General features: G+C 35.5%; 1 protein-coding gene across 1 annotated transcript in view; it reads left to right on the top strand.

The window, feature by feature from the left end:
* Positions 1-9,212: 9,212 nt before the first annotated feature.
* PIGK (phosphatidylinositol glycan anchor biosynthesis class K) overlaps positions 9,213-25,490 on the top strand; it is a 132,027-nt gene continuing 115,749 nt past the window's right edge. Inside the window, exons 1-3 of the mRNA XM_082686617.1 lie at positions 9,213-9,361; positions 12,631-12,684; positions 17,109-17,200. Coding sequence (XP_082542743.1) covers positions 9,269-9,361; positions 12,631-12,684; positions 17,109-17,200 — 239 coding nt within the window. The 5' untranslated portion in view covers positions 9,213-9,268. The remainder of the gene's footprint in view (positions 9,362-12,630; positions 12,685-17,108; positions 17,201-25,490) is intronic.

Here is a 25,490-nt window from a genome sequence, read left to right as displayed (position 1 = left end):
TTTTTGTTGCTTTTGAATAAAATTATCCTTACTGAAGCAATGCTCAAATATTCATTGAATGAATAAATGTTGATTGTGATAATCATCTGAAAACAAATTGTTCTTTGTTGGTCTTTATTTCTACCAAAAAAACCCACAAAAAACAAAAACAAAAAAACAAAACAAAACAAAACAAAAACAAACCAGTAAAGAAATAGAGGAAATAATGAATGCAGGTAGCATAACACTAAAAAATATTGGCTATGAAGATAACTACACTGGATCCTGTTTAAGACTGCCATAACAGATTACTACAAACTAGGTGGCTTAAAACAACAGAAATTGACTCTCACAGTCCTGGAAGTTGAAAATTTGAAATCAGTGTTGGCAGGGCTATGCTCTCCCTGAAGTCTCTTGGGATGAGTCTTTCCTTGCCTCTTCCAGCTTCTGGTAGCTCCTAGCAATCCTCGGTGTCATGAGGGTTTGTCGTTTCATTAATCCACCATCTTATGTGACTCTCTTCTCTGTGTGAGTCTCTGCCTCTTCTTGTAAGGATACAATTATTGGATTTTTTATACATTATGCATTATGATCAATCATTTTGATCCTTACCTTGATTACATCTGCAAAGACCCTCTTTCCAAATAAGGTCACATTCTGAGGTTCCAAGCATTCATCAATTTTGGGAGGACACTATTAAACCCACTATAGATCCTAGATGTTTTATTTATCTCATTGATAGCAGGAATATCTGAACTCTAAATCTTGAATTTATATAACATTTTCATGAATATCTTTATTTATAGTCTCTCTTGTTTGCATTTTAGCTGATATAAATCTGTTGCAAACATATAACTTCTCATTATGTCATCATTATAAGTCCATTCTACACTATGATATATTTTTTGTTGAAAATAGTTACCTTTATGCTGATTCTCGTTAAAGGACATTACCACTCAAAATGTTACAGACATCTCAGTGTACTGAGAAGCAAGCAAGCAAACAAATAAAAATGATCACTTAAATAAAGTTGACAGCACTTTACTTATTTAGAAATTATTGTGGTATGATATTTATTAATAGACTCTATTTTTCTTCATTTTGGTTTTTCTAGAGATGTTAATCCTTAACAACAAACATTATCACAGCACATTTATTATAGAGATGTATTCTCCCATCTCCCCTTCAAAGCTATCTCAAATTATAGTTTGGGAAATACTTATCTTGGAATTGTAACAGAAGATTCTAATTTTGAGAAATTTGAAATTCCAATTTTTAATATCAAGTTATTTCATTTATGAAATCCCTTTAAGAAAAATTCCTTTAGTGATATATTTTGTGTTGATTTCAAAATAACTTCTGTTCTTTGTTCCTTCACTTCTATTCCTTAATTTTGATCTGATAAAAATAGAACTTCAGCTAGCAAAGAAGCTGGGTCTTATTTCCCTCAAGGTCAATGTTAAGTGCATTTCATAAGCTCTCCTTGGTAGGTTGGCAACCAAAAGTAATAAATTTAACAGTTTCCTAATGTAAGCTTTAGACAAGGAGGCTATTTAATCATTGTTTTATTTTACTTTTTTGTCTAGTGGCTTTAATTTATTAACTTAAATATTTTATTTGACTGAAGTATTTGAGAGAGAGAGAGAAATGTCTGATCGTTAAACTAAATTTGGCTAAATCAATCAGTGAGCAGAGCATTTCCAGCACTGAGCAGCTGTTGTTACCAGATATAAAGAGAGGGAGATATGTTAGTTATTCCTTTAAAAACCACTAAAAGTATTCATTTTTTATGAAAATATAAGTGACATTTGCTCTTCATAGAAAATTAGAAAAGTGGCAAATTCCCATTTATCCTTGAGTTCTAAGCCGTAGTTCCTCAGGAAAGCATCCCTTGACCAGGTGAGGCTACCCTCCTGTGTGATGATGTCACCTGTACTTCTCCTTTGTTGAACTTACCACGATATAATTAATTAATGATTTGTGTAATTGTCTGTTTAATGTCTGCCTTCCCTGCTATGTTTAAGTTCTATGGGAGTGGAGATTGTGTGCATCTTATTCCCATCAGCGTCCTCAGTTCTTAGCATATTCCCCGGCACAGAGTAGATGCTCAATAAATAATCATTGAGTAAATGAACTGATAAATAGAAATAGAACATCCACAATCTCAATACCCAGGACTAGAAAATGATAACATTTTAGTAGGCTTCCATCTTATTTTTGTCTTTTTTTAGATGGTTAAGAAATTATTCCATATATAATTTTCTATTATATGAATATTCATAGAATATTATTTATTCTATTCTATTATATTATTCTATTATATGAATATTGTATGAATATTCCTAGAATATATATATAATTTTCTATTATATGAATATTCTATACATTCTTTTCACCTAATATTATCTTGTTTTTTAATTTTTTTTTTTAATTTGACAGATAGAGATCACAGGTAGACAGAGAGGCAGGCAGAGAAGGGGAAGCAGGCTCCCCGCTAAGCAGAAAGCCTGACGTGGGCCTCGATCGCAGGACCCTGAGATCACGACTTGAGCCGAAGGCAGAGCCTGAACCCACTGAGCCACCCAGGTGCCCCTCTAGTTTTTTTTAAATGTTTATTTTAAGATGCTGTATAAATCCGTGATATAACAGAGAAGTTCAACTAATACTGAAGAGTGGAAAGTAAAAGCCCTCCAAGACCCCAATCTTCTTTCTCAGATCTCCAGGGGATCACTAGTGTTGATAGCTTAAGTAACGGTCATAGTCCTCTTGCACCTGTAATGAATTACCACAAACTAAACAGCTTAAAAACAAACAAATTTACCATCTTTTAGTTATGGAAGTCAGAAGCCCAAAATGGGTTGGTAGAGCTGAGTTTCTTTTGGAGGTGTGGGGGAGCATTGATTTTCTTGCCTTTTCCAGCTCCTGGAAGCTACTCACATCCTTAGCTGGTGGCTCTTCATCACTCTGACCCAGCTTCCATCACCACATCTTTTTTTCCTTGACACTCTTGCCTGCCTCTTATAAGTACCCCTATGATTATATTGGGCCCACTCAGAAAATCAATATAATCTCCCTTACTAAAGAACTTAATCACATTTGCAAAGTCCCTTTTGTCCTGTTAGGTAATATATTCACAGGTTCTAAAGATTAAGATATAGACATCTTTGGGGAGTTATTATTCTGCCCTACCAAAGTACCTTTTTAGCAGTTTTCTGTAAATACACACCTTCCCTCCCTTCCACACCACTCCTATGTCTTCCTAAGAGAGGCCTTCCAGGATGTCCCACACTTTATTAAACAGGGCAGAGTTAAAATATTTATTAAATCTTCCTGGGACTTCAGAGATATTCACAAGATGCTTATTGAATAGAAGCGATATACAATATAACAAAAATCAATTGAACAAAAGCAATTGCACTTACAGGAAATTTTCAGCTCATGGAGAGTTGAACTCTCAATTAGCTTTGTACCAACCAAACCGGTGGCTTCTTGACTGACAAGAATTGAATACACTACTAATGTGTTCTCAAGTTCTACATCACTAAAGCATGCAACATGATTTTCTGACAAGGTCATTGTGGCATTTTAATGACATCACAAAATTTCCAAAAATGCAACTTTGAAGGGCAATTGCTCTACTCTTGTATTGAAGCAATGTTATTATGAGTTAGTTCTGTAGCTAATGAGAAGGTCATGAGATAGAAATTGATTACAGCAGGACAACAAGCTATTATTAAATGGCTCACTGGAAGGAGGGAGGAATAGTATTTGAAGCCAAACTGAAATGGAATTGAAGGTGGTCCAATATCAAAATTAGTACTAGGAAATGATACAAATACACTGGAAAGACAGACTTTTTCCTCTATTTTAGTTGATTTTTTCGTATTTGTATTTTATTAAATATCTCATTTCCTTTTTGAATTTTGTTTTGCCCAAAGAAACATTTTGACTGTTAGATATGAATGAAATGTTGTATACATCAGATCCTTGTGGTGCAAACAGTTTTGCCTGAGGCAATTAAACTATACATATTAAAAAACCACATCGCAAAATCCCTCTGCCCAGCCATGTTCTGATCCTGATTAAACATATCCTTTCCACCCGTTTCATTTTGTGACAACATTTATTTAGTAGCCACAAAAGTAATGATAATAAGTTTATGGAAGTTCATCTTTCAAATTGTTTTGGGTAAATATTTAAACCAGATCTGACTTGTCTAGGAATCCTAAACCTGGTTGACTTCCTGTGATCCTTATGTAAAAAAAAAGGGGTGGGGCATTATAAAACATTTGGTTGTAGAAGTTGGATATTGAAAAGTCATCCTTGAAATTGTCCTTTCTCCTGCTTTCCAAATATAATCCATCACCACTGTTCTGTTGGTTGTGATCTTAAAATTCTAATTGAATTTCCATCATGTCCATTTCCATCATTTCCACCCTTACCACACTGGTCCAAGCTACCATTCCCTGGACTAGAGCCATGGCCTCCCAAATGCTCTACCTGCAGCCATTCTCATTGAAACCAGCATGATTGTTGCCATTCTGAGGCTTTCCTTGACCTGATCCCCAAAGCTTTGAAGGGATGTGACACCTGCTTAGCAATGCAGTTTCATCTTGCAGCACTCTCTCTTTCATTCTTTGAACTACATGCATAAGGTCATTCAAAAACTTCCTCTAATAATCCAAGCTTCCTTCCTCCATAGGTTCTTTGTAAGAGCTGCTTCTTGTCTTGAATTCTCTTCATCTTTGCCTCATTAACTCATTAATTTCAGCTCAGTCCATTTCCTCAGGGAAGCCTATTCTGGTTTTTCTTACAGGACTGTGTTCCCTACTAGGAATTCTCTTGTTAAATTTTTACATTTGTTTAAGTGCTTATACTGTTAATATCTGTCTCCCTTATACTGTAAGTTCCAATGAAAGCAGCAAACTGCTCAGTTTTTGCTCTCTCTCCTATTATTGTCCGTGACTAGCACAGTGCCTGGTATGTAACTGGTGCTTAATAAATATTCACTCAGTGAATGGATAACACAATGGTGTTTTTGGTGCAGACAGGAGAAGAGAGAAAAAGTTGACACAGAAGAAGAAATGGTAGGGGCATATGCAATAAAAGAGCAAGAATAAACAGTGATCTAACACTAGAGTTGACAGAATTAATCTGAGTTATCACTTCATTGGAGAACAATAATAACAGCATGGATAGACTATGGTGAACTCCCTGTGAGGGTCATGCATAAAAACTTTTATTAGAGATGCCATGGATGTGTGTGATTTTGATCTGATAATCAAATGCTTGTTTTCTCTGTTAGTTAAGTCAATTATTCACTAAATGAGTAATTGAATTGACTACCAGTCTAAATGCAGACTCTGGTTAACAATTCTTTTTTTTTAATTGAGATATAATTGACATAACATTGTTATAGCTTTAGGTGTACAGTTTTTTCCTTGTGATGAAAACTTTTAAGATCTACTCTCTTAGCAACTTTCAAATACACTATACTACAGTACACTACAGTATTGTGTTTTTTTTTTAATACAATGCTGATTTTATTCCAGCTAAATAAAGCAATGCACAAGTCTCTTGGGCAGTAGGGTTGACTCAAGGGGAAAAAGCGAAGAAAGAAGGACTTTTCGTGTTTTCTTTAATTATCAGTCACTGTACATTGTTCTCTTCCACACTTCCTCGCAGAAAATGTGGACTAACAAATCCTTTGCAAAGAAACATAGGAAAGAGAAAAAGGGAAAATGGAATTCATCTAGCACAATGTTGAAGGTGGTTTCTCCAATTTCTCTTCTATAAACTACCCCATCAACACAGTCCACTCTGGATTATTTTAATATCATGACCATCTTCCCTGATTTTCATGCAGAGTACACTGGTTGGGATAAGCAGACATGTCCTTTCCACACCCAGCGCTCAAGTCTCTAGGACATCTGGTTATTTATACTGATCACAGTTTGATGTTCTGCATTTTGAAGGCTGGCCACACTCAAGAGTTCAGAGTCCAAAGAGACTGCCAAGTCCCTGTCTGGGAGCAACAGTGCCACATGCAGCACCAAGACTGCCATGCTCCCTCCATGGCTGGCCCTCAGGTTGTCAGGTCCCAAGTGGCTGTCTGCCCCAGGGCCAGTAGGACACACAGAGTGGTCCAAGGTCGGGCAAGTTACAGGTGGTGGTGGGATGGGGCTCCGAATTATTAACTAGAGTGAGCATGCTGAACATCGCATTCCCAGAATCTATTTATCTTATATAGTAAGTGGGAGTTAATACCTTCTGACTGCCTTTGTTCCTTTTGCCCACCCCTGCTCCCTGCCTCTGGCAACCCCCAATCTGTCTCTGTATTCATGGTTAACAATTTCTAACCAAATTTTAAATAATGCTATTTCACATGTTAACAGATAAAAAAAAATATTTCCCTTGTTGAGCGGTGCTTAAAACTGTTTCTGTGTCCCACATTTGGGTACAAAGTCTTGCCATACTTGAAAATCAGTGTTCAACCAAAAAACAAAGAGAAATAGAAATCTACTTCTTTAGGGACGCCTGGGTGGCTCAGTCGGTTAGGCGGCTGCCTTCTGCTTGGGTCATGATCCCGGGGTCCTCGGATCGAGTCCCTCATTGGGCCCCTTGTCCAGCAGGGAGCCTCTGCCTGCCACTCTGCCTGCTTGTGCTCTCTCTTTGACAAATAAATAAATAATTTTTTTTTTTAAAAAAAAGAAAGAAATCTACTTCTTTAACATGACAATTAGTACTTATTCTAATCCAAGAGCTAATGATAGATTGAATGGAAAAATGCTAAAACCATCCCTCTTAAAACAAAAATGAAACAAGAAAATCTTGCTATCAACATTATTAGTTAGTATTCAGCTGTAATATAAATTATGAAAAAGGAATACCAGAAATAATATTGGAAAGGAAGAGACAAAAAAGTAATTTGAGGATAACATTATTAAAAAACTAGAAAAGCCAAAAGAGCTTGTCAAATAAAAGTTTTAAGTAATTTTCATTATTAATATAATTAAATACTTCTTATTAAAATAATGAAAGTACTTAGAAAATATGATCTGCCTATCAGCAATAACTGAACAGCATACATAATATTATAGATATTACCTATTTATAGTTTTATATATGAAATAAAAAATATATATATATAATGAAAAAAATCTATTAAGAATTAGAACAAATGTTAATAATACAAAAAACCCTGACAAATGTTAGTGATGCTTAGGAAATAGCTTAATTTAGATATCTCTGGCTTAAAGTTCTACTAAGAAATTAAAAAAAGGAACCACAAATAAGTAAGAGAGTTCCATATTCCAGGATGAAGGACTAAATATGATAAAGAGGTCAGGCTTTTTCAAATTTATTAATAGATTCTGTATAATCCCATTAAAAATTCAAATAGTATTATTTTCTTATAACCTGGAAAAATTATTATAAAATTCATTTGGCAAATTACTGGGCAAAATCACAAAAATCAAAGAATTTTTGTGAAAAATTAAGTATACTAAAATGGTTAGCCCTAATGGCTAATTATTACATTAATGGCTAAATATTAAAACGTATTAAAAACAACAGTGACTAAATAACATGGTACCGGCCCCAAAATAGACATAAATTTTAACTGAAGAGAATAGAAAGTCCAGAAGTACTTTATTTCTGATGACTGTTTAGTAAGAGAATAATTATGAGTCAATGGATAAGGTAAGCATTATGTAGAAAATCCTGTTGGATAATGGAATACCAATTTTGATAAAAAAAGTTGTTTGTTACAGGAATGGCTCCCTAGAATCATGTTTCCATTTCTACACCCTTATTTTCTCTAGCTATGGACACACTACAGAGTTTTGGATGGTTCATTATGCAGCAATAGATAATTCACATAACATCTCATGGTATATACAGAAATATATTCTGTATAATTGAACAGTTAAATTTAAAATCAGAGAAAATAAGCCTTGATCTGAGACCTGCATGAACGTGTGACATTTCAGGTGTAAGACTCTCTGATGGTATGCTTCCTTGGCTTTATAACGGAAAACCTGAAATTTGACTACCTAACATTAAATACATCACAACATACAATAGTAAAAGAAACAAAATGGAAAGAGACACAAGAGACCAGGAAAAACAATAACATAAAAAAATGGCAAGTCTTAATGCCAACTCCTTCATAAAGGTATTCGAATTCATATGGATAACAAAGCTATGAGCAGAGTATTTACATTAAAGTACTTAAGATTATAAACACAAGGAAACACATCAGATCTTGAGAGCAGTCAAGGAACTAGAAGTATAACAACTTTGAGGTAGTATTTTGTAGCAAGGAATTTAGAGGGAAAAAAAAACAGTATAATTTGGTGTTAGATTGTATTTTTATGGCACGTGAGTGTATACTTTGGAAAGCAATATTATTGATAGGCACTAACATTTTTGTACATTTTGACCTAAGATTCCTGTTCTAAGAAGTTATATAAAGAATATAATTCAACAAATGTAAAAGGCCAAATGCACAAAGGTATGCTTTACAATATTATTTTTATGGTAAAACTTGGAAACTTTGTATTGTCCAGTGGAGGGGTAATTACTTTGAGGCAAAAATAAGGGGTGGAATTTGAAGTTACCATTCAAGCGAAGTAGCATGAACATGCTTTTGTCATGCTAGATAAAAATGATTCAAAATTGAATCATTTATAATGGAACAAATACACATGATCTTATCAAACCCTCAGACTCTCTTTGAAGTCCATTTTAGTTCCATAATTACAGAAGAAACAAAAATTTGAACAATTTCTCCATGTTCAAGCTTTTCATAATAGCCCGCAAGCCTGTTAATTGTAGCAACCACCCATTTTCCCATTTAATCCAATCAATCATCTTTTTGTGTCCAAAGGCTTGCACTTCCTACACCATCTCGCTTCACATACTCAAAGAATTGGCAGCGCTAGGCAGAATAGTAAATACCTTTTTTAAAGTTTACGGGATCACAGGTTTTTCTCCCTCACCTTTCAAACAACTTTTTAAACGTTGTATCTATTTTACAATACAAAAACTGGACATGCAGCTAAAGATAAAGGATGAAAGTCTTCCAACTGCCCTGCCCCGGCCACCGGGGGAAACTCAACTCTGTGCCAGGGCTGTTTACTAAAGGCTGCCGAAGGGCGGACCTCAAGGAGGTGGGGCTAGCGTCGCAAAAAAAAAAAAAAAAAAAAAAAGCCACGCAAAAAGCCGCCGTGCTGCTTTACGGCACTCGCTCCGCCCCCGCAGGTGCGGGAAGCCGAAGCCGGGAAACATGGTGGCCTCCTGCTTTCTCAGCAGGGGTTTGACAGCCCTGGCAGGGTTGCTGCTTTTCTCCTTCGGCAGCTTGGCCGCTAGTCAGATCGAGGTAGGAGTCAGGCCCTCCGAGCGACGGAGCCCTGGGAGGTCAGCTCTGTCGTGGCTCCGATTCCCAGCAGCGAAGGGGAGCATCAGCGTTCTTACTAAGGCCGACTGGGCTGTGTGTGGGAAGGGTGTCACCGGGAATGGGATAGGACACTGTCGACCTGTTTCGCCGTTTTAAAACGACGAATTTAAAGAATCAGATCTCAGGAGACGGGGGAGGATCTGATCCATTCCTCGAACGAGTGTGCAGCCCCCAGCAGTTGATACGTGAGCACGAAAGTGAAGCACCTACTTTTCTCCTGCTAAACTACACTGCTCCCCTTTGATAGGAGTCAGACCGGTACGGTGTTTCATTTTGGAGTCAAAAGACGTTCTGGCCTTGATAAAGCTTTTTTTACTCTATCCAGTACTCGGACAGTACGCGTTTCAGGCCTTCCTAACCTCTTGGCGAGGGGCCCGGGATGGTTAACCGACATTTGCAAATCGATGTCCGAAGTTTCATCTTCTGCCTAGCCCACCTCCTATAGGATTGATGCTAAGTCAGAAACCGGTTTGTTTTAATAAACTCTTTTTATCCCGTGTGTTGATCATCACTACTTTCTGTGTTCTGAGCTTTAAAAATTGCTTTCACCTTTCCAGTTCCACCGGCTTAATGTGGGCTTTGCTCATTTCTTACCTAGACTATTGCAAGAACTATCTTGTTTCCCCCAGGTTTCCAAAGTCCCTCACTTAAATGCTACATTAGTCTTCATAAAATGCAAACCCAGTCAGGTTATTCTTGATTTAATCCTTTCAGTGTTTTCCCATTGCACAGGGAGGAAAGTTTATTTAAACAACATAATCTGGTTTCTGCCCATTCTTTGATCTTCTTCTTGGAGTCTGTTCTTTCTACCACCTAAGTACCTTGAGTTTAGACCAATGAGTTCTGAACTTTTTGAATACATATCCTCCAGTTAGAAAAGATGGTGCATGCACCCTTTCGCTGTATCCATGAATTGCTGGTAATCTATATAGTCAATATTTATAAGGTATATTCTTATATAATACAAATATGAATAGACGTTCTGCTATTTTTCTCCTTTATTTTAGTGGATTATCTTGTATACCTCGTTTTTGATACCATTATTTTTTTGTAGTTACGTTGTTTCTGTGCTTTTTCACATTAACCATGATTTTTTTATACCTTTTATTTCTTATGTCTTCTTATTAAGATGTAATAAAAACATAACCTCTGTAGAGTCTTTCCTTATCCCTTGCTTTGCTTATACTCTTGTAATTTGTACACTTAGCCAGTGTAGCATTCATCTACTATAATCCGTATATGCTTTGTAGTATCTGTTATTCCTGCATCTTTCACTTAAGAGTCCAGTAGCTCCCTAACTGGTTGGCTTCAAGTCTTTTTTCTTTCCAGTCTATTTTCTAAGCTGCAGCCAGAGTAACTTTTAAAAATGCAAATCAGATCCTGTCACCCATAAACACCTTAATGTTTTCTTAAGGATAGCGAACAGAATATTCATTATGACCCATGAGTAAGGTCCTACTCTTCTCTTTCTTGGACTTTTAGTTGTGCTAATCGTTTAGTTTCTCAAAGCTCCTTTTTCCCTTAGGGAGGATGTTCCTTCTGTCTGGAATTATCTTCCCTCTTCTCTTCATCTTTTGAATACTAAGCAAAGGTCACTTCTCTAGGAAGACTTCACTGATGCCTTCCTTCTTCCCACAGCCAGAATCAGGTCAGGTCTATCTGGGAGTCTATTGTACTTTTTCATGATACTGTGTATCTTATCTCTATAGAATTTATAGTTTGCCCTCATCTGCTTAATGTGTGTCTATCAAGTTGGATAATATCCTCTTTGGAGGCAAGTACTATGACTATTTTTGCCCGTCATTGTATTCTCTTCACTCAGGACAATGGCTGGCACATGGCACCCAATGAATGTGATGAATGAATTAATGTTACATTGCAGTGTAACATGTTTGCATGCTTCTTTATTGAACTGTGGGGTTCTTCAGATAAAGCAGCATGATTTTTGTATCACTGTATGGTACATGTAACTGGCACATAATAGGTGCTCCATTCATTATATGTAGAATGAATAAGTAACTTTGCAGTGCCTGTATTGTCTAAATAAAAAACAAAAAAATAAAAAAATCACAGAAGAGTTTTGCCATAACAAATTTTTCATCGAAGTCTTAATGATGTAAAAATTTTCAGCTAGACAGGATACTTGATATTATTGGGTCAGATCTTACTTTCAAGTCTAAAGAGCTAAGTGACTTATCCCAGTCTCACAGCTATGTGTGGGTTAGGATTTGGGCTAAATCTTCAAATTTTTAAACTAATGCTTTATCCCCTATAGCATACTGTTTACTTTTGCATCTAGACAGCTGTTGAGAAAGGTTAAAAAATACATAGATATGTATATGAAGGAATTTTTTTGTTTTATTGTCCTTAAAATTTTCTTGCCAGCTGAAAATTAAAACACCTATCATTTGTTATGCAATTACTGTGTTCCAGTCACCTTTTGTACCTTCTGTGTATCAGGTAATATATTACTATTTTATAGATGGAGAAATGGAGGCATAGAGAACCTTTCCTAAGCTTTTACAGCTAGTATATAGTAGGGTCCAGATTTGAATCCAGCCAGTATGACTCCTCTCATAATTAATACTGTTTGGTAGCAGATCTGGGGTCACTAAGGTTTATATTCACTGTAATTTTAATGTATAATAAATATATTCATTAGGTGTTGATATTTTTGGATGTTACAATGGCAGATATGGTTCAGACTTTAACAGAGTAGGGAAATGGTACATGGAGGCATGGTAGAGAATGTGCTCAATCACATATATTGCTGTGTTCAATAAAGTTACTGGAAACATCCAGCACAGAGTAGGAAGTAGTGAATGAGACTTCAATAAGAAGGGTATTAATTGTTATGTGTAGAATCAGGGCATGAAAATAAGTCAGTCGTTCACAATTTGAAGACTGAATGGAAAACTAGAAGCATATGAGGAAGAGCTGGTTGTGTTTGAGATAAACTGTTTAAAAACAAGTAGCTCTCCTCCATGTCCCCCAACAAAATTAAAATTTGTCCTTTATAAGGACAAAATATGTCCTTTATAAGATCAAATACTAGAACCTTTATAAATTTGCATAATGATAACTTACTATCATTTTAACCAAAGACTCCATGAATCTTAACTGTTCTTTATTCAGTCTTTATTCTCAGAAATGTGGCTTTTCTAATGTTTTTGATATTATTTGACTTGTAGGATCAAGCAGAACAGTTCTTTAGAAGTGGCCATACAAACAACTGGGCTGTTTTGGTAAGTATGTTGTGTTGTTGTTGTTATTTTAAAGATTTTATTTATTTATTTGACAAAGAGAGAGACAGTGAGAAAGAGAGAGAGCACGTAAGCAGGGGGAGTGGCAGAGGGAGAAGCAGACTTCCTGCCAAGCAAGGAGCCTGAAGTGGGGCTTAATTCCAGGACCCTGGGATCATGATCTGAGTCGAAGGCAGAGGCTTAACAACTGAGCCACCCAGGTGCCGTAGTAAGTATGTTTGATAAGGTATATGTTGTTGTTTACATTAGTTATGTTTCTGAGAAATTCTGTGTTGTCAATCAAATTTTTTAAAATATTATTTTCTCCTATCTTATAAGAAATTCCTAAATTTGAATTGGCTACATTTTAAATTGACTGTATCAACTAATATTCTAGGGTTTCAGTGTATTGTCAAGTGGTGATATGTAAATAAATATAAGAATATATTAGGGATACTATTGTTAAAAGAAGCATCTTATAAAATGTACAATTATTTTAATGATGGAAATTAGTAATTATATTTCTTATCTATAATATTAGTTTGTAGATAAATCTCTATTTAGGCTATTAAAAAATTTTTTTTCTGCCCACAAAAATAAATGATCATCATAGAAAATCAAATTATATAGAAAAGTTTAGGAGGGGACAGATTAATTTTATATTAGATTACTCTCACCTCAGTTTAAAAGAAAAAGAAAATATCTTCAAGTCCCACACATGCCAGAATTAACGTTTCGATTCTTCTGGCCTTTGTCTTCATATACAAGCCTAAAGATAAATGATTTTATGTAATGAGGGTCATCTTATACCTGTTATTTTGCATCCTATAGCAGTATATCTTGGAGATCTTCCCCTGTCAATATGGAGATGCATAATCATTTCCAAAGTCTTTATTACCTTGTATTTTATGAATGTACTGTAATCTCTTGTTCATGGGCATTTAGATTTTAACCTTTTTGTTTTAAACAAGGCTATGTTGGACAGCCGTAAAAATACACCTTTGTGAACTTGATTGATTTAATCTTTAGGATAGATTCCTAAGCTATAAGGCTGGGAAGTTATGGAGCATAATTGCTTTCTAGAAATGCTATACCTCTTTTTTCTAATTGCAGAACAACTGTGTATTGTTAACCTTTGCCATTTCTTTTTTTTTTTTTAAAGATTTTATTTATTTATTTGACAGAGAGATCACAAGTAGGCAGAGAGGCAGGCAGAGAGAGAGAGAGAGGGGAGGAAGCAGGCTCCCTGCTGAGCAGAGAGCCTGATGCGGAACTCGATCCCAGGACCCTGAGATCATGACCTAAGCCGAAGGCAGCGGTTTAACCCACTGAGCCTGAGCTGCCCAGGTACCCCTGCCATTTCTTTTTAACTGCTGGGTAACAAATTAAATTTTGTTTTAATTTGAATTGTTTTGATTTTTAGTAAGGTTTGCTTATTGGCCAATTTTTTTCTTTTGCCTTTTTTTTTTCTTGGCATAAATTACCATCTTAATTTATCTGGATTTATAAATTTGTATTTTTAATTTCCTTACTAGAATACGCATCATCAGTTTGTTTTTCTCGCACTTGGAAAGTATTTGGATAATAGTTTCACTGCTGAGAATTTATTTAATGACATTCACATGATTAGAAGATATAATAAATTTGACTTCATGAAAAAATTGTAGAAAAAGGTTGACTGGAAGAAAGAATGAGGAAATGAGGCAGGAAAGGAAGCAAATTTTTGTGAAAAAGGAAGGTAGCTCATGGGTCATTTTGTTGTTCTTCCACAAAGAACACCTGTATGTTACCCTTCAAAAGAGATTTTATGAAGGAATCGAACAAAAGCAGCTCAAGATAAGGAGATAAGTTTTTGATGACCAGTTAAAAGAGAGGGACATTTAATCAGGAGACAGGCCATGATCCAGCAATTCTGGAGAATAACTTGCTCTTCAGAAACTAAGGGCTCTTCAATGACTAGTCTCTCTATGGGAATTCTTAAGAAAGGGAGTAAGTGCCCATGTTCAGACAACTAATTGCCAAAGGGCTTATCCTTTACAATAAGAGCCTTTTAGCTTACACTGCACACGCATGAAGCTTTCCTTGTTTGGGAAACCTCTAACTGAGCCCCTCTTCAGCCTCAGTAACTTGTGTCTCAGATGAGGAATGAAATGAGGATGAGAAAGAATTATTACTGAGCATTTCACAACAACTGCAGTTTTGTATTGTGTGCAATATTTTACATATTAACTCAGACTTCGTAAAGTGAGACTTTACGAAGTGAATTAAAGTGAATTGTGCTTTCTTAAATGGAAAATCTTGAAATTTGACCAGGGCCAAGTTGAAAGTACCAAACATGCATTTTTTTCAATGTTATGTAATTCAGATTTTAAAAATATATGTTTCTCTACCAGTTTGAATTACTTTGTCGTGACTAAATGATCAGAGGTAAATGGAATACCCCTTTGCCATTGTACTGTGACTGAGAAACTTTCGCCACCAGAGGGAGATAGAAGGAAAATTGGATTTCCTTTTAGTTTCAAGATCTGCTTTGAGTAAATCATTTTTGCTCCTGTTTAATAAAAAAAATTTATGATGATAACCCTTACTTATGGTTAAAAAAAAAGTACAGTGAGTAAGGTATGAACTGAAAAATCCTTGTACCCTTCTTTGATTCCCATTTTTATTCTCTATGATCACTTACTATTTTCTTGTGCATCCTTTCAGAAATTTCCAATGCATATAATTACATTTGTGTCTATCCCTCTCTCCTTTTAAAAAGACTAATGGACCATATCACAAGCTGTCTTACCACTGGCTTTTTTAAAAAATTTCATTTTGAGAATATGAATGATTTATATTAAGTTATTTCTTGGTCCCTACTCTTTTGCCACCTTCATTTCATGTTCAGTAAATTGCTGGTTAAAAGGCAGGCAGTTTTACTTGTGATCTCTGTCTGTCAAATGAATAAATAAAATCTTAAAAAAAAAAAAGGCAGGCAGTTTTCTTAGGTTTATGCTGAAATACTATAATAGCAAGAAAAGCCTTTTGGATGTGGTAGATTGCACTGAATATACTGGTTTTTGTTATGATTAATTCAGATAGAAATTAAACTGGTTCTACTCAAGTTATGGAATCTGTAGATTTCTAGCTTTTTGATTTCAATTTTTGCTAGTACAGGCAATGTTATAATGAAAATTCTTGATTACATATTTTTGTGTACTTATATAAGCTAAATCAAAAGATTATATACATTCAAACTTTAGAAGATTTATATTAGTTTACATTTCCAACAGCAGAATATGAGTTATTTATTTCCATACACAATTGTCAATACTATGAATTGTCATGGGCTTTTAAATATTCATCAATTCAATTTGTGTCTTTTAAATTATGATAAAACTTGACCATCTTTAATAGCTTATTGTCCATTTTGAATACCTTTATTATGAAATGGTTGGTTTCATCTTTTTCCCATTTTTGAAAATTGGGTGGTTCCTTTTTTTTTTAGTGAGTTACAATTATTTCAAGTTTTTTTTTTTTAATTTCATTTAGGACTTTGTGGTATTTTTGACACATGGAATTTTACACTTTAATGTAGTCAAAAATTATAGTCTTTTCCTTTTTGGATTCCAGGTTGAAAATTCATTTTAATAAAAAAAATCTTGTAGTTCCTTTCCATTTGCAGGGGCAGGAACATTTATGTGATTCTCAAAGCTGTCATTATACCCATGACCAGCAGAGGCATGTGGTAGGAGTCTGAGAGGGTGCTGGGGGGTTTAGGTATGCTTTTTGGAATGGATTTCCCATAGGGCTGATTTTTTGAGGCATAGCGTTAAGTTTGCCCAATACCTTTGGTATCATTTTTAGGAATCAGTTTGTTGTTGTTATTTTAAATGTAAAACTTTTTTGGATTGTTTCTAGTTTTCTATTTGGTTCAACAGCTTCTTTATAATATATTCTCTTATGTGCATGTAAAAATGCTTTGTATGTTAATCTATCTATCTAGCATTTTTTATAACTGGAATTAGGAAGCAGTCCAGAGTGAAAGGAATATTATATAACCCAATATCATTAATTTTCTATTCTATGAAGAGATTATGGGCATTGCCTTTGATTCTAAAGAATTTAATCTTTTAGACTTAGGAACATTATAGAATCACATAAATTGAGAGTAACTAAGTTGGTTCAGTATTTGATTAAATTCCCCAAAGATTTGGTTTCTCTTAAGCTGAATGGTCTTTTTATTTAATAGCAGTTATGAAAGACCTCTTTCTGGAGAGCTTGGTTTTATTGACAATTCTTTATATGTTTTCCTGTTTGTAAGCCTATATTATGATGTACTCTTTTTTTAAGGCATCTCTAAATCCTACTTCAAGAGAGATAATTCTATAACTTGGTGGCTTATTTTGATTCATAACAATAATGTATTTGTTTTAATACTTTAGGTATGTACATCCCGGTTCTGGTTTAATTATCGACATGTTGCAAATACTCTCTCTGTTTACAGAAGTGTCAAGAGGCTAGGTATTCCTGACAGGTAAGAATTCTTAATAATGCTTAACTCTGAGCTTCAGTGAAAATGAACATTAGACAATTGTTATTATTTTTGCATTTTCGTATTGCTTTGGAAGAGTTGAAGAAGCCTGATTTGAAGGGTTTTTTATTGTTGTTAACACATACCATCATGTATAAAGTAGCTGTTACTTAAGACCATGATGGCAAATTATATAAAATTATATAAAACAACAGTCAATACCTTATAAGGTAAAAAGATTTGATAAAGTATAATTGTTTAGTGTCATTTATTTAATTATTAAATGCGTTAGTCTGGGTTTTTAATTGTAGGCAATTTTGACTGATTCAAGTAGAAAAGTAATTTATTGAAAGCATATTGATTAGCTCTCCAAATTGCTGGGAAGGCTATATGTAGCCAGGAACATGTTAGACTAGGTAGCAAGAAAGACATCTGGAAATCATGGCATAAAATCACCCAGTGACAATAAAGCTGCCACATGTTGCTGGTTAGACTCTGCTATTGCATAGCTGCTACCATTATCTTGGGAAACTTAATGTTGCTGCTGCTGCCTGCCAAAATCCAGCCTTTGCTGGCCCAGGTTCTTACTGTCTCTAGCTCTTAATTTAGAGTCCTTGGTGGAAATGTCCTATTGGCAGAGCATAGATTAAAGTGCCTGTGTTCATGCTAAAAGGGTGACAGGAAGAATGACTATGGCATTTTTAGCTTCTATAAATGGGGGTGGTTTCTGCCTTCTATGAAGACTCGTAAAGTGGGATATTTCCTAATTACATGAGGGGGTTCAGATTCTAGGCAAAAAATCCCCACGCCTCCAGCCAGATACATGTTCTCCACATTTGGTTTGTCAGATATGATAGAGCTGTTTTTGCTACTACCAACATAGTTATAGAAGAAACTGCACTCAGTTCAATTATTTAGTTTTGATTTATTTAGTCCTGTGCTCCTCTCCTTCTTTGAGGCAGGGTGGAAAGAGCTTTGCAACCAGATCTGAGTTTGAAACCTGGGTTAGTGGTGATTTCATCATGCTAAGCCCGTTTCCTTGGCTGTTAGGTGGTCATAATAGTATCCTCGTTACAGGATTCAGATCCTTGCAATAGAAAGCAAGTAGAGATATGTGTAATGTGCTGCAGGAGCAGAAAGGAAGCAGTGAATGACGCAGAAAACAAAGATATATTACATTCTATGTAAATAGATCATTTTAGTCTGAGAAGCTGACAGGAACTCTAATTTAATTCCTGGATTTCATCTGGAAATTAAGGCAACTTGATAATATTACCATTTTTAAAAGTATATTAAATTAAGTCTGAGAAAGAATGGTTTGCTATATCAAGTTTACAGGTATTATTCTTGTAATTATCCAATTATTATAATTTATCATTTGGTTCTCCTCTAATAGGGCTATGTGGTTAGTCCTTTGGCTTTTAACTGCTGTTGCTTCTGTACCCTATGTGTTCCTCCAGGGACTTACTATGCATAGTTTGGCAATAGTTTTCACTTTAGTAAGTGAACCTTTCTTGGGTCTGTAGGTTATTATGATATGTTTAAATGGTCTAAGTAATATTTAAAGGAACTTTTAAAAAAATAGAATATAACCATAGAATGTATTTTTATATATTATAATTGGTAGGTTTGCCCCTAGGTTCTGAAGAATGTTCTTTAAAAATTTATTCCTGTTTCACATGATTGCCTGTCTACCTCTCTTTTATGATGTCTTTTTTGGGGAATGAATTGGAGATTTAAGCCTTCTGTTTTTTAATAAACAGAGATTAATATACAAGATTCAATTTGGCTTTTAGCCTGTTTATGGTGAATATTCCTTTTACTGGTGACTTGTTTTACTTTACTCCTTCCTGAAATTAAGTATGAAGCTATCTCTAACTAAATTCCTAGGAAGTAACAAATTATTATAAAATAAGAGTTTGGAAACTTCAAATCATTAAGAACAGCTTTTAGTTTTAAAGCCAGAATTTCAAAATACAGTTTGAATTTATGTTTATACATTATGGAACATTTTTAAGTTAAAAATATTATAACTTTTATTCATATTCTAGGTATGTGTGCTGAGAGAAATGATTATTACATTTAATAAAAATGATGAGTAGAGCTCTGTTTTGTTTTTATTTTTTAATTTGCTTGTTTTTCAAGGGAGCATTTTACCTTTGTCTTGAGATGCAAAGATTTGCATTTAATTTTCCCGTATACTTGATAAGAAATGAGTTCATGTCACAAATCATTTGTTGAAATACATGACACAAGTGATTGCCTTTTATTTTGGAAGTTCACATCAATTCCATAGTTCCTGTTTGAAATGTCACTACTCTTGTTCTGATTCCTCTCTGATTTTCTGTCTGTATTTCACACATTCTGACCATACTGAGCCATTCTTTGTGCCTGGAATGGTTGTCTGTATTTCTGGCTCACTTCTACCAAAACCTGGCTGTGATTCCAAATCTCTTGTGGTTAAAAATACAGATTTCTTGGCTCCACCTCTCATGATTTAATATTTAACTCTTAAGCAATGCCTAGACATTAGCTCTAGATGTGGTTCTGATGCACAATCAAGTTTAGGAAGCACAGCTTTAATTTATACCTGACCTTCCAAATTTACTTAATACTTCTTTAAAAACGCCCTTCCAGACCCCTTTCTTTGCTTCTGTGGTATCCTGCATATAACATGATTATATGAATTATTGTATGTCTCCCTCATTAGATTATAAACTCTTTGAAAGGAGTGGATCATATTTTATTTCATTTTGTACTTAGCATCTAGCACCTACACATAGTAGTTTCTTGGTAGGCATATAAATAAGTGACTTGGAAATACTTTGTCAGGTAGGCAAAGCAAACACAAGTTTGTTCTTTAAAAATAAAAACACTTGGGTTGCCTGGGTGGCTCAGTTTGTTAAGCATCTGCTTTCCACTGAGGTCATGGTCTCAGGGTTTGGGGATTGAGCCCCACATTGGCTCCCTGCTCAGTGGGGAGACTGTTTCTCCCTTTCCCTCTGCTTCTGTCCGTAGCTTGTACTTCTCTCTCAAATAAATAAATAAAATCTTTAAAAAATAATAAAAATAAAAACACTTCTCTTTCCTAAATTGTGTTAGTTTTTAGTAAATGTTCGTATGGTACAGAAGACTATTAATAAATAGTTTGTCAGGACTTTATAATAGTATTTGAAAATGTTGACTCGGGGAAGGGATTTTAGTGGTTATGGGGGAAAATAAAGAGACATATTATTATTGTTTTTATACCTAAGTTACATGGAGGACAGGTGTCTCATACTTTGCCCATGCTTTCTGTAACCTTACCCACCCTCAGGTACTTCTTAAAAATTTGCCTGATTTTAATTCTTTAAACATTTCACTTTTTCAGGAATTTTTCTGCCCTTAAATAATTGTTTTGAACTAAATCCCTGTTTTGCTATCTCCAATATGCTTAAGATGCTGAAGATGAGGGAAACAAAAGGCATTAAGCAGAGGTTAGGCCCCAAAATTGGTATGTGAAACAAAAATTGAGCCAAAATTATTATTATTATTATTTTTAAAGATTTTACTTATTTATTTGACACAGAGAGAGATTACAAATAGGCAGAGAGGCAGGCAGAGAGAGAGGGCACGAAGCAGGCTCCCTGCTGAGCAGAGAGCCAGACAAAGGGCTCAATCCCAGGACCCTGGGATTATGACCTGAGCCAAAGGCAGAGGCTTAAAAGCCCTCTGAGCCACCCAGGGGCCCTGAGCCAAAATCTTTCTTGAGAGTTTCTCAAATAGCACATAAAATATAATGTAGTATTGTTTTCCATTAAGCCTGACGTTTCCTTTAGTGCTAGAGCAGATTACTGTTTTCTTTTTCTTTGGTGGAGAGCTTGATGAAGTGGTTTGCTTGGGACTAGGGAATATGTTATGTGAAAGTACATCTCCTCCAGAGTAGAATTAGATGTTGATGCTGTAAGAGGCATACAGGGATTAGTACTGACTGAGAGGATATAGAATCATAGTTCCCACCTCATGTTTACTTTGGAGAATAAATGCATTGAATTTTGGGGTGGGTGAAATCGACCCCCTACTGAGTGCATTAAGATTAACTTTATGGAGTTAAATGTGTACATAATTTTTCTTAAAATATGATTTAGTTGTATTACAAGTTGGGTGGATGTGAGTTTTTGTTATGATCCTGTTTGATAAACTATTTCTATAGTTAAACCTAACAGCAGCGTTTCTGACTCTATTTTTCCTCCTTACTCTGTATTTTAATCATTATGTAAGATTAATATTCCTATTTTAAACCTTTTTCTTCATCTCCCCTTATTCATAAACTCTTAGTTTATGCAAATAAAGTTCAAGTCCTCTATGCTAGTATTCAGTCTGGTTCCAGATCTGACATTCTGATAATTTAATTTCAAGCCCTTTGCTCTAGCCACTTCCTTCTTGTAAGTTCCTCTTTTGGTCTCTGTCATTACCTTACACTGGTCATTCCACCTATAGTTCCTTTCTTCCTCCCTCTTTCTAGTTTTCCTATACCCAGATTTAATTTATACACTCCCTAGAGCTATCTTGGTCCTTCTTGCATAAATATTTTATTTATACTTTTGTCATGTGACTTTTATTGTATGTACTGATCTTATTTCTTTAATGCTTGTTCTCATACTATGTTTGTAATCCTCACAGTACTTTCTTTAGTATATTGTATAGAGTTGAATGAATGAATGAATTAATGAATAGTTTGCTGAAGACTACTAGCCAAGTAGAACCTGTTTGGTCTAGGCTAGAAAGGAAATATTTATAAATACTGTTTATTTATATTCCCTTTATTTATTTTTTTTTAAGTTGTTTTTTAAAGTAATCTCTATACCCAGCGTGAGGCTTGAGCTCACAACTCCAAGATCAAGGGTTGCACACTACTGACTGAGCTAGCCAGGTGCCCCTTTTATCTCCTTTAAATCTTATTTCTCAAACTTCATTGAGCTAAAAGTGCTCTGCAGTTAATTTTATAAACTATTCCCTAACTCATGCTTTAGGAATCCATTGGTGGGGTAATCTCACCAAGGAACTTTAAATTTATTAATTTCTATCAGATAATCTATAAAAGTCTTGCTTAAGATAAATAAATTTCAACTTTACTTATTCCCTACCTTTCCACTATTTAAGTTCCCTTGGGCTGGGCTTTTTTTGGGGGTCCCATGTCCCTTTTTACTTCTTTTTAAAATAATAAATATTAGAATTAAGAATGTAAATTCTTGTATCTGTAACCTAAGGAAAAAAAATCATGGATTGCCTCTTGTTGTTGTTGTTGTTGTTTTTAATTTTATTTATTTATTTGACAGACAGATCACAAGTAGGCAGAGATGCAGGCAGAGAGAAAGGAGGAAGCAGGCTCCCCACCGAGCAGAGAGCCCGATGCGGGATTCGATCCCAGGATCCTGGGATCATGACCCCAGCCGAAGGCAGAGGCTTTAACCCACTGAGCCACCCAGGTGCCCCTTGTTGTTGGTTTTAAAGTCCTGTTGGCAGTGTAACTTTTGACCATTGTTTTTTAAGCTGCCGTGGCTTAGATCTTGTACATCAGAGGGCATTTTCTAAAATGGAGCATTAATAAGATATTTCAGAGAATTTTTTTTACTCACTAAAATAATGTGGAGAAGGGGATGATTTTTATGGTTCTTTGAAAATAGTTGTGGTTTTCCCTCTAGTAAGGTCAGACAAAATGGGCTCCTATTTCTGGCTTCCTCCTTCACACTCCTTACAACACATTCATCATTCACAGTAATTCAGATACTATGCAGTGATTTTCTAATGGCTTATTTCATTACTCCTTGAGGCCTTTATGAGAGATTGTTTTTTGTATTACATTTTGAAAATAGTTACTCAGTAAAAAAAATTAGGAAAGGAAAAAACATTACAGGTAATTGCAAATAATAAAAATAGATAAATCACTTATAAAACATGTACAGGGTTAAAGCACAAAAGCAATAAAATTTATCTATAAAAATCAGTCAAAGGATTCACAAAATGAAAGGATGTAAAGTATGGGCTCATATATATAAAATGAGGGGAGAGGAAGTAAAAATTTAGTGCTTTTAGGATGGGTTCAAACTTAAGCAACTATCAACTTAATATAAACTACTATAGGCATAGGATGTTATTTAGAAACCTAATGGTGATCACAAATCAAGAACCTGTAATAGACATACAAAAAATAAAGAGAAAGAAATTCAAGAATATCACTAAAGAAAGCTATCAAACCATAGGGGAAGAGAAAAAGAGAAGAAAGGAACAGAGAAGAATTACCAAAACAACCATAAAACAAGGAACAAAATGCCAATAAGGATATACTTATCAACAATTATTTTTAATGTAAATGGGTTAAATGCTCCAATCAAAAGACATAGGGTGACTGGATAAAAAACAAGACCCATTTATGTACTGTCTACAGGTAACACACTTCAGACCTAAAGACAAATGCAGATTGAAAGTGATAGGATAGAGAAACATTTATCACGCAAATGGAAGTGAACAGAAAGCTGGGGTGGCCGTACTTTTATTGGACAAAATAGAGTATAAAACAAAGACTGTAACAAGAGACAAAGAAGGACACTACCTAATGAAAAGGGGAACAATTCCACAAGATACTACAGTTTTAAGTGTTTATGGACACAACATGGAGCACCAAAATACAGAAGGCGACTATTAACAGAGATAATGGAAGATATCGATAGTAGTCCAATAATAATAGGGGACCTTAACACCCTACTTACATCAGTGGATAGATCACCCAGATGGAAAATCAACAAGGCATCAGTGGCTTTGAGTGACAGATTGGACCACATGGATCTAACATACATTCAGGACATTTCATCCCTAAACATCAGAATACACATTTTTTTCACATGCATATGAAGCATTCTCCACAATACATCATATATTAGGGCACAATACAGTCTCAGCAAATTCAAAAAGATTGAAATCATATCATGCATCTTTTCCATCCACAGTGGTTTTATATTCTAGTTTTATAACCAGAAATGAATCACAAAAAGAAGACATGGATGGAGGCTAAATAACTTGCTACGCAACAAGGAATGGGCCAACCAAGAAATCAAAGATGAAATTAAAAAAATATGTGGAGACAAATGAAAATGAAAACACAATGGTTCAAAATCTTGAGGATGGTACACAAGCTATTCTAAGAGGGAAGTTAGCAGTAATATAGGTCTACATCAACAAACAAGAAAAATCTCAAACAACCTAACATTATAACTAAAGGACCTAGAAAAAGGAGAAACAAATCCCCAAACCAGTAGAAGGAAGAAAATAATAAAGATTAGAGCAGAACTAAATGATGGAGACTAAAAACAAAACAAAACAACAATAGAACAGAAATGAAACCAGGACCTTTTTTTTTTTTTTTTAAGATTTTATTAGGAGCTGGTTTTTGAAAAGTTCACAAAACTAATAAATATTTAGCCAGACTTATAAAAAAAGGATTGGGGGGTACTCATATAAAATCAGAAGTGAAGGAGGAAAAATAACCAGCATCACAGGGGTGCCTTGCTCTCTCTGTCATGTGACTCTTGATCTTAGGGTTATGAGTTCAAACCCCACACTGGGTGTGGAGAGTACTTATAAAAAAAAAAAATAATAATAAGAGGGAGGAGTCAAGATGGCGGAGAAGTAGCAGGCCGAGACTACTTCAGCTAGCCGGAGATCAGCTAGATAGCTTATCTAAAGATTGCAAACACCTGCAAATCCATCAGCATATCGAAGAGAAGAAGAACAGCAATTCTGGAAACAGAAAAACAACCACTTTCTGAAAGGTAGGACCGGAGGAGAAGTGAATCCAAAGCGAGGGGAAGATAGACCCTGGGGGGAGGGGCCGGCTCCCGGCAAGCGGCGGAGCAACCGCGCACAAAATCAGGACTTTTAAAAGTCTGTTCCGCTGAGGGACATCGCTCCAGAGGCTACCCGGGGCAAAGCCCACACGGGGTCAGCGTGGCCTCAGGTCCCGCAGGGTCACAGAAGGATCGGGGGTGTCTGAGTGTCGCAGAGCTTGCGGGTATTGGAATGGGAAAGCCGGCTACAGAGACAGAGCCGACAGTGAGCTCGCAGCTCGGGGTGACCTTGAACCGGTCGCAGGCTCGGTGAGCTCGGAGAGCGGCCGGAGGTGAGGCAGACGGGAGTAACTGGGCGCTGTTCTCTGAGGGCGCACTGAGGAGTGCGGCCCTGGGCTCTCGGCTCCTCCGGGCCGGAGACCAGGAGGCCGCCATTTGTGTTCTCGTCCTCCGGAACTCTACGGAAAGCG

Source organism: Mustela nivalis, assembly GCF_964662115.1.
Source record: "Mustela nivalis genome assembly, chromosome: 10".
NCBI classification, from domain to species: domain Eukaryota; kingdom Metazoa; phylum Chordata; class Mammalia; order Carnivora; family Mustelidae; genus Mustela; species Mustela nivalis.
This window is presented reverse-complemented; position numbering and strand designations above follow the sequence as displayed.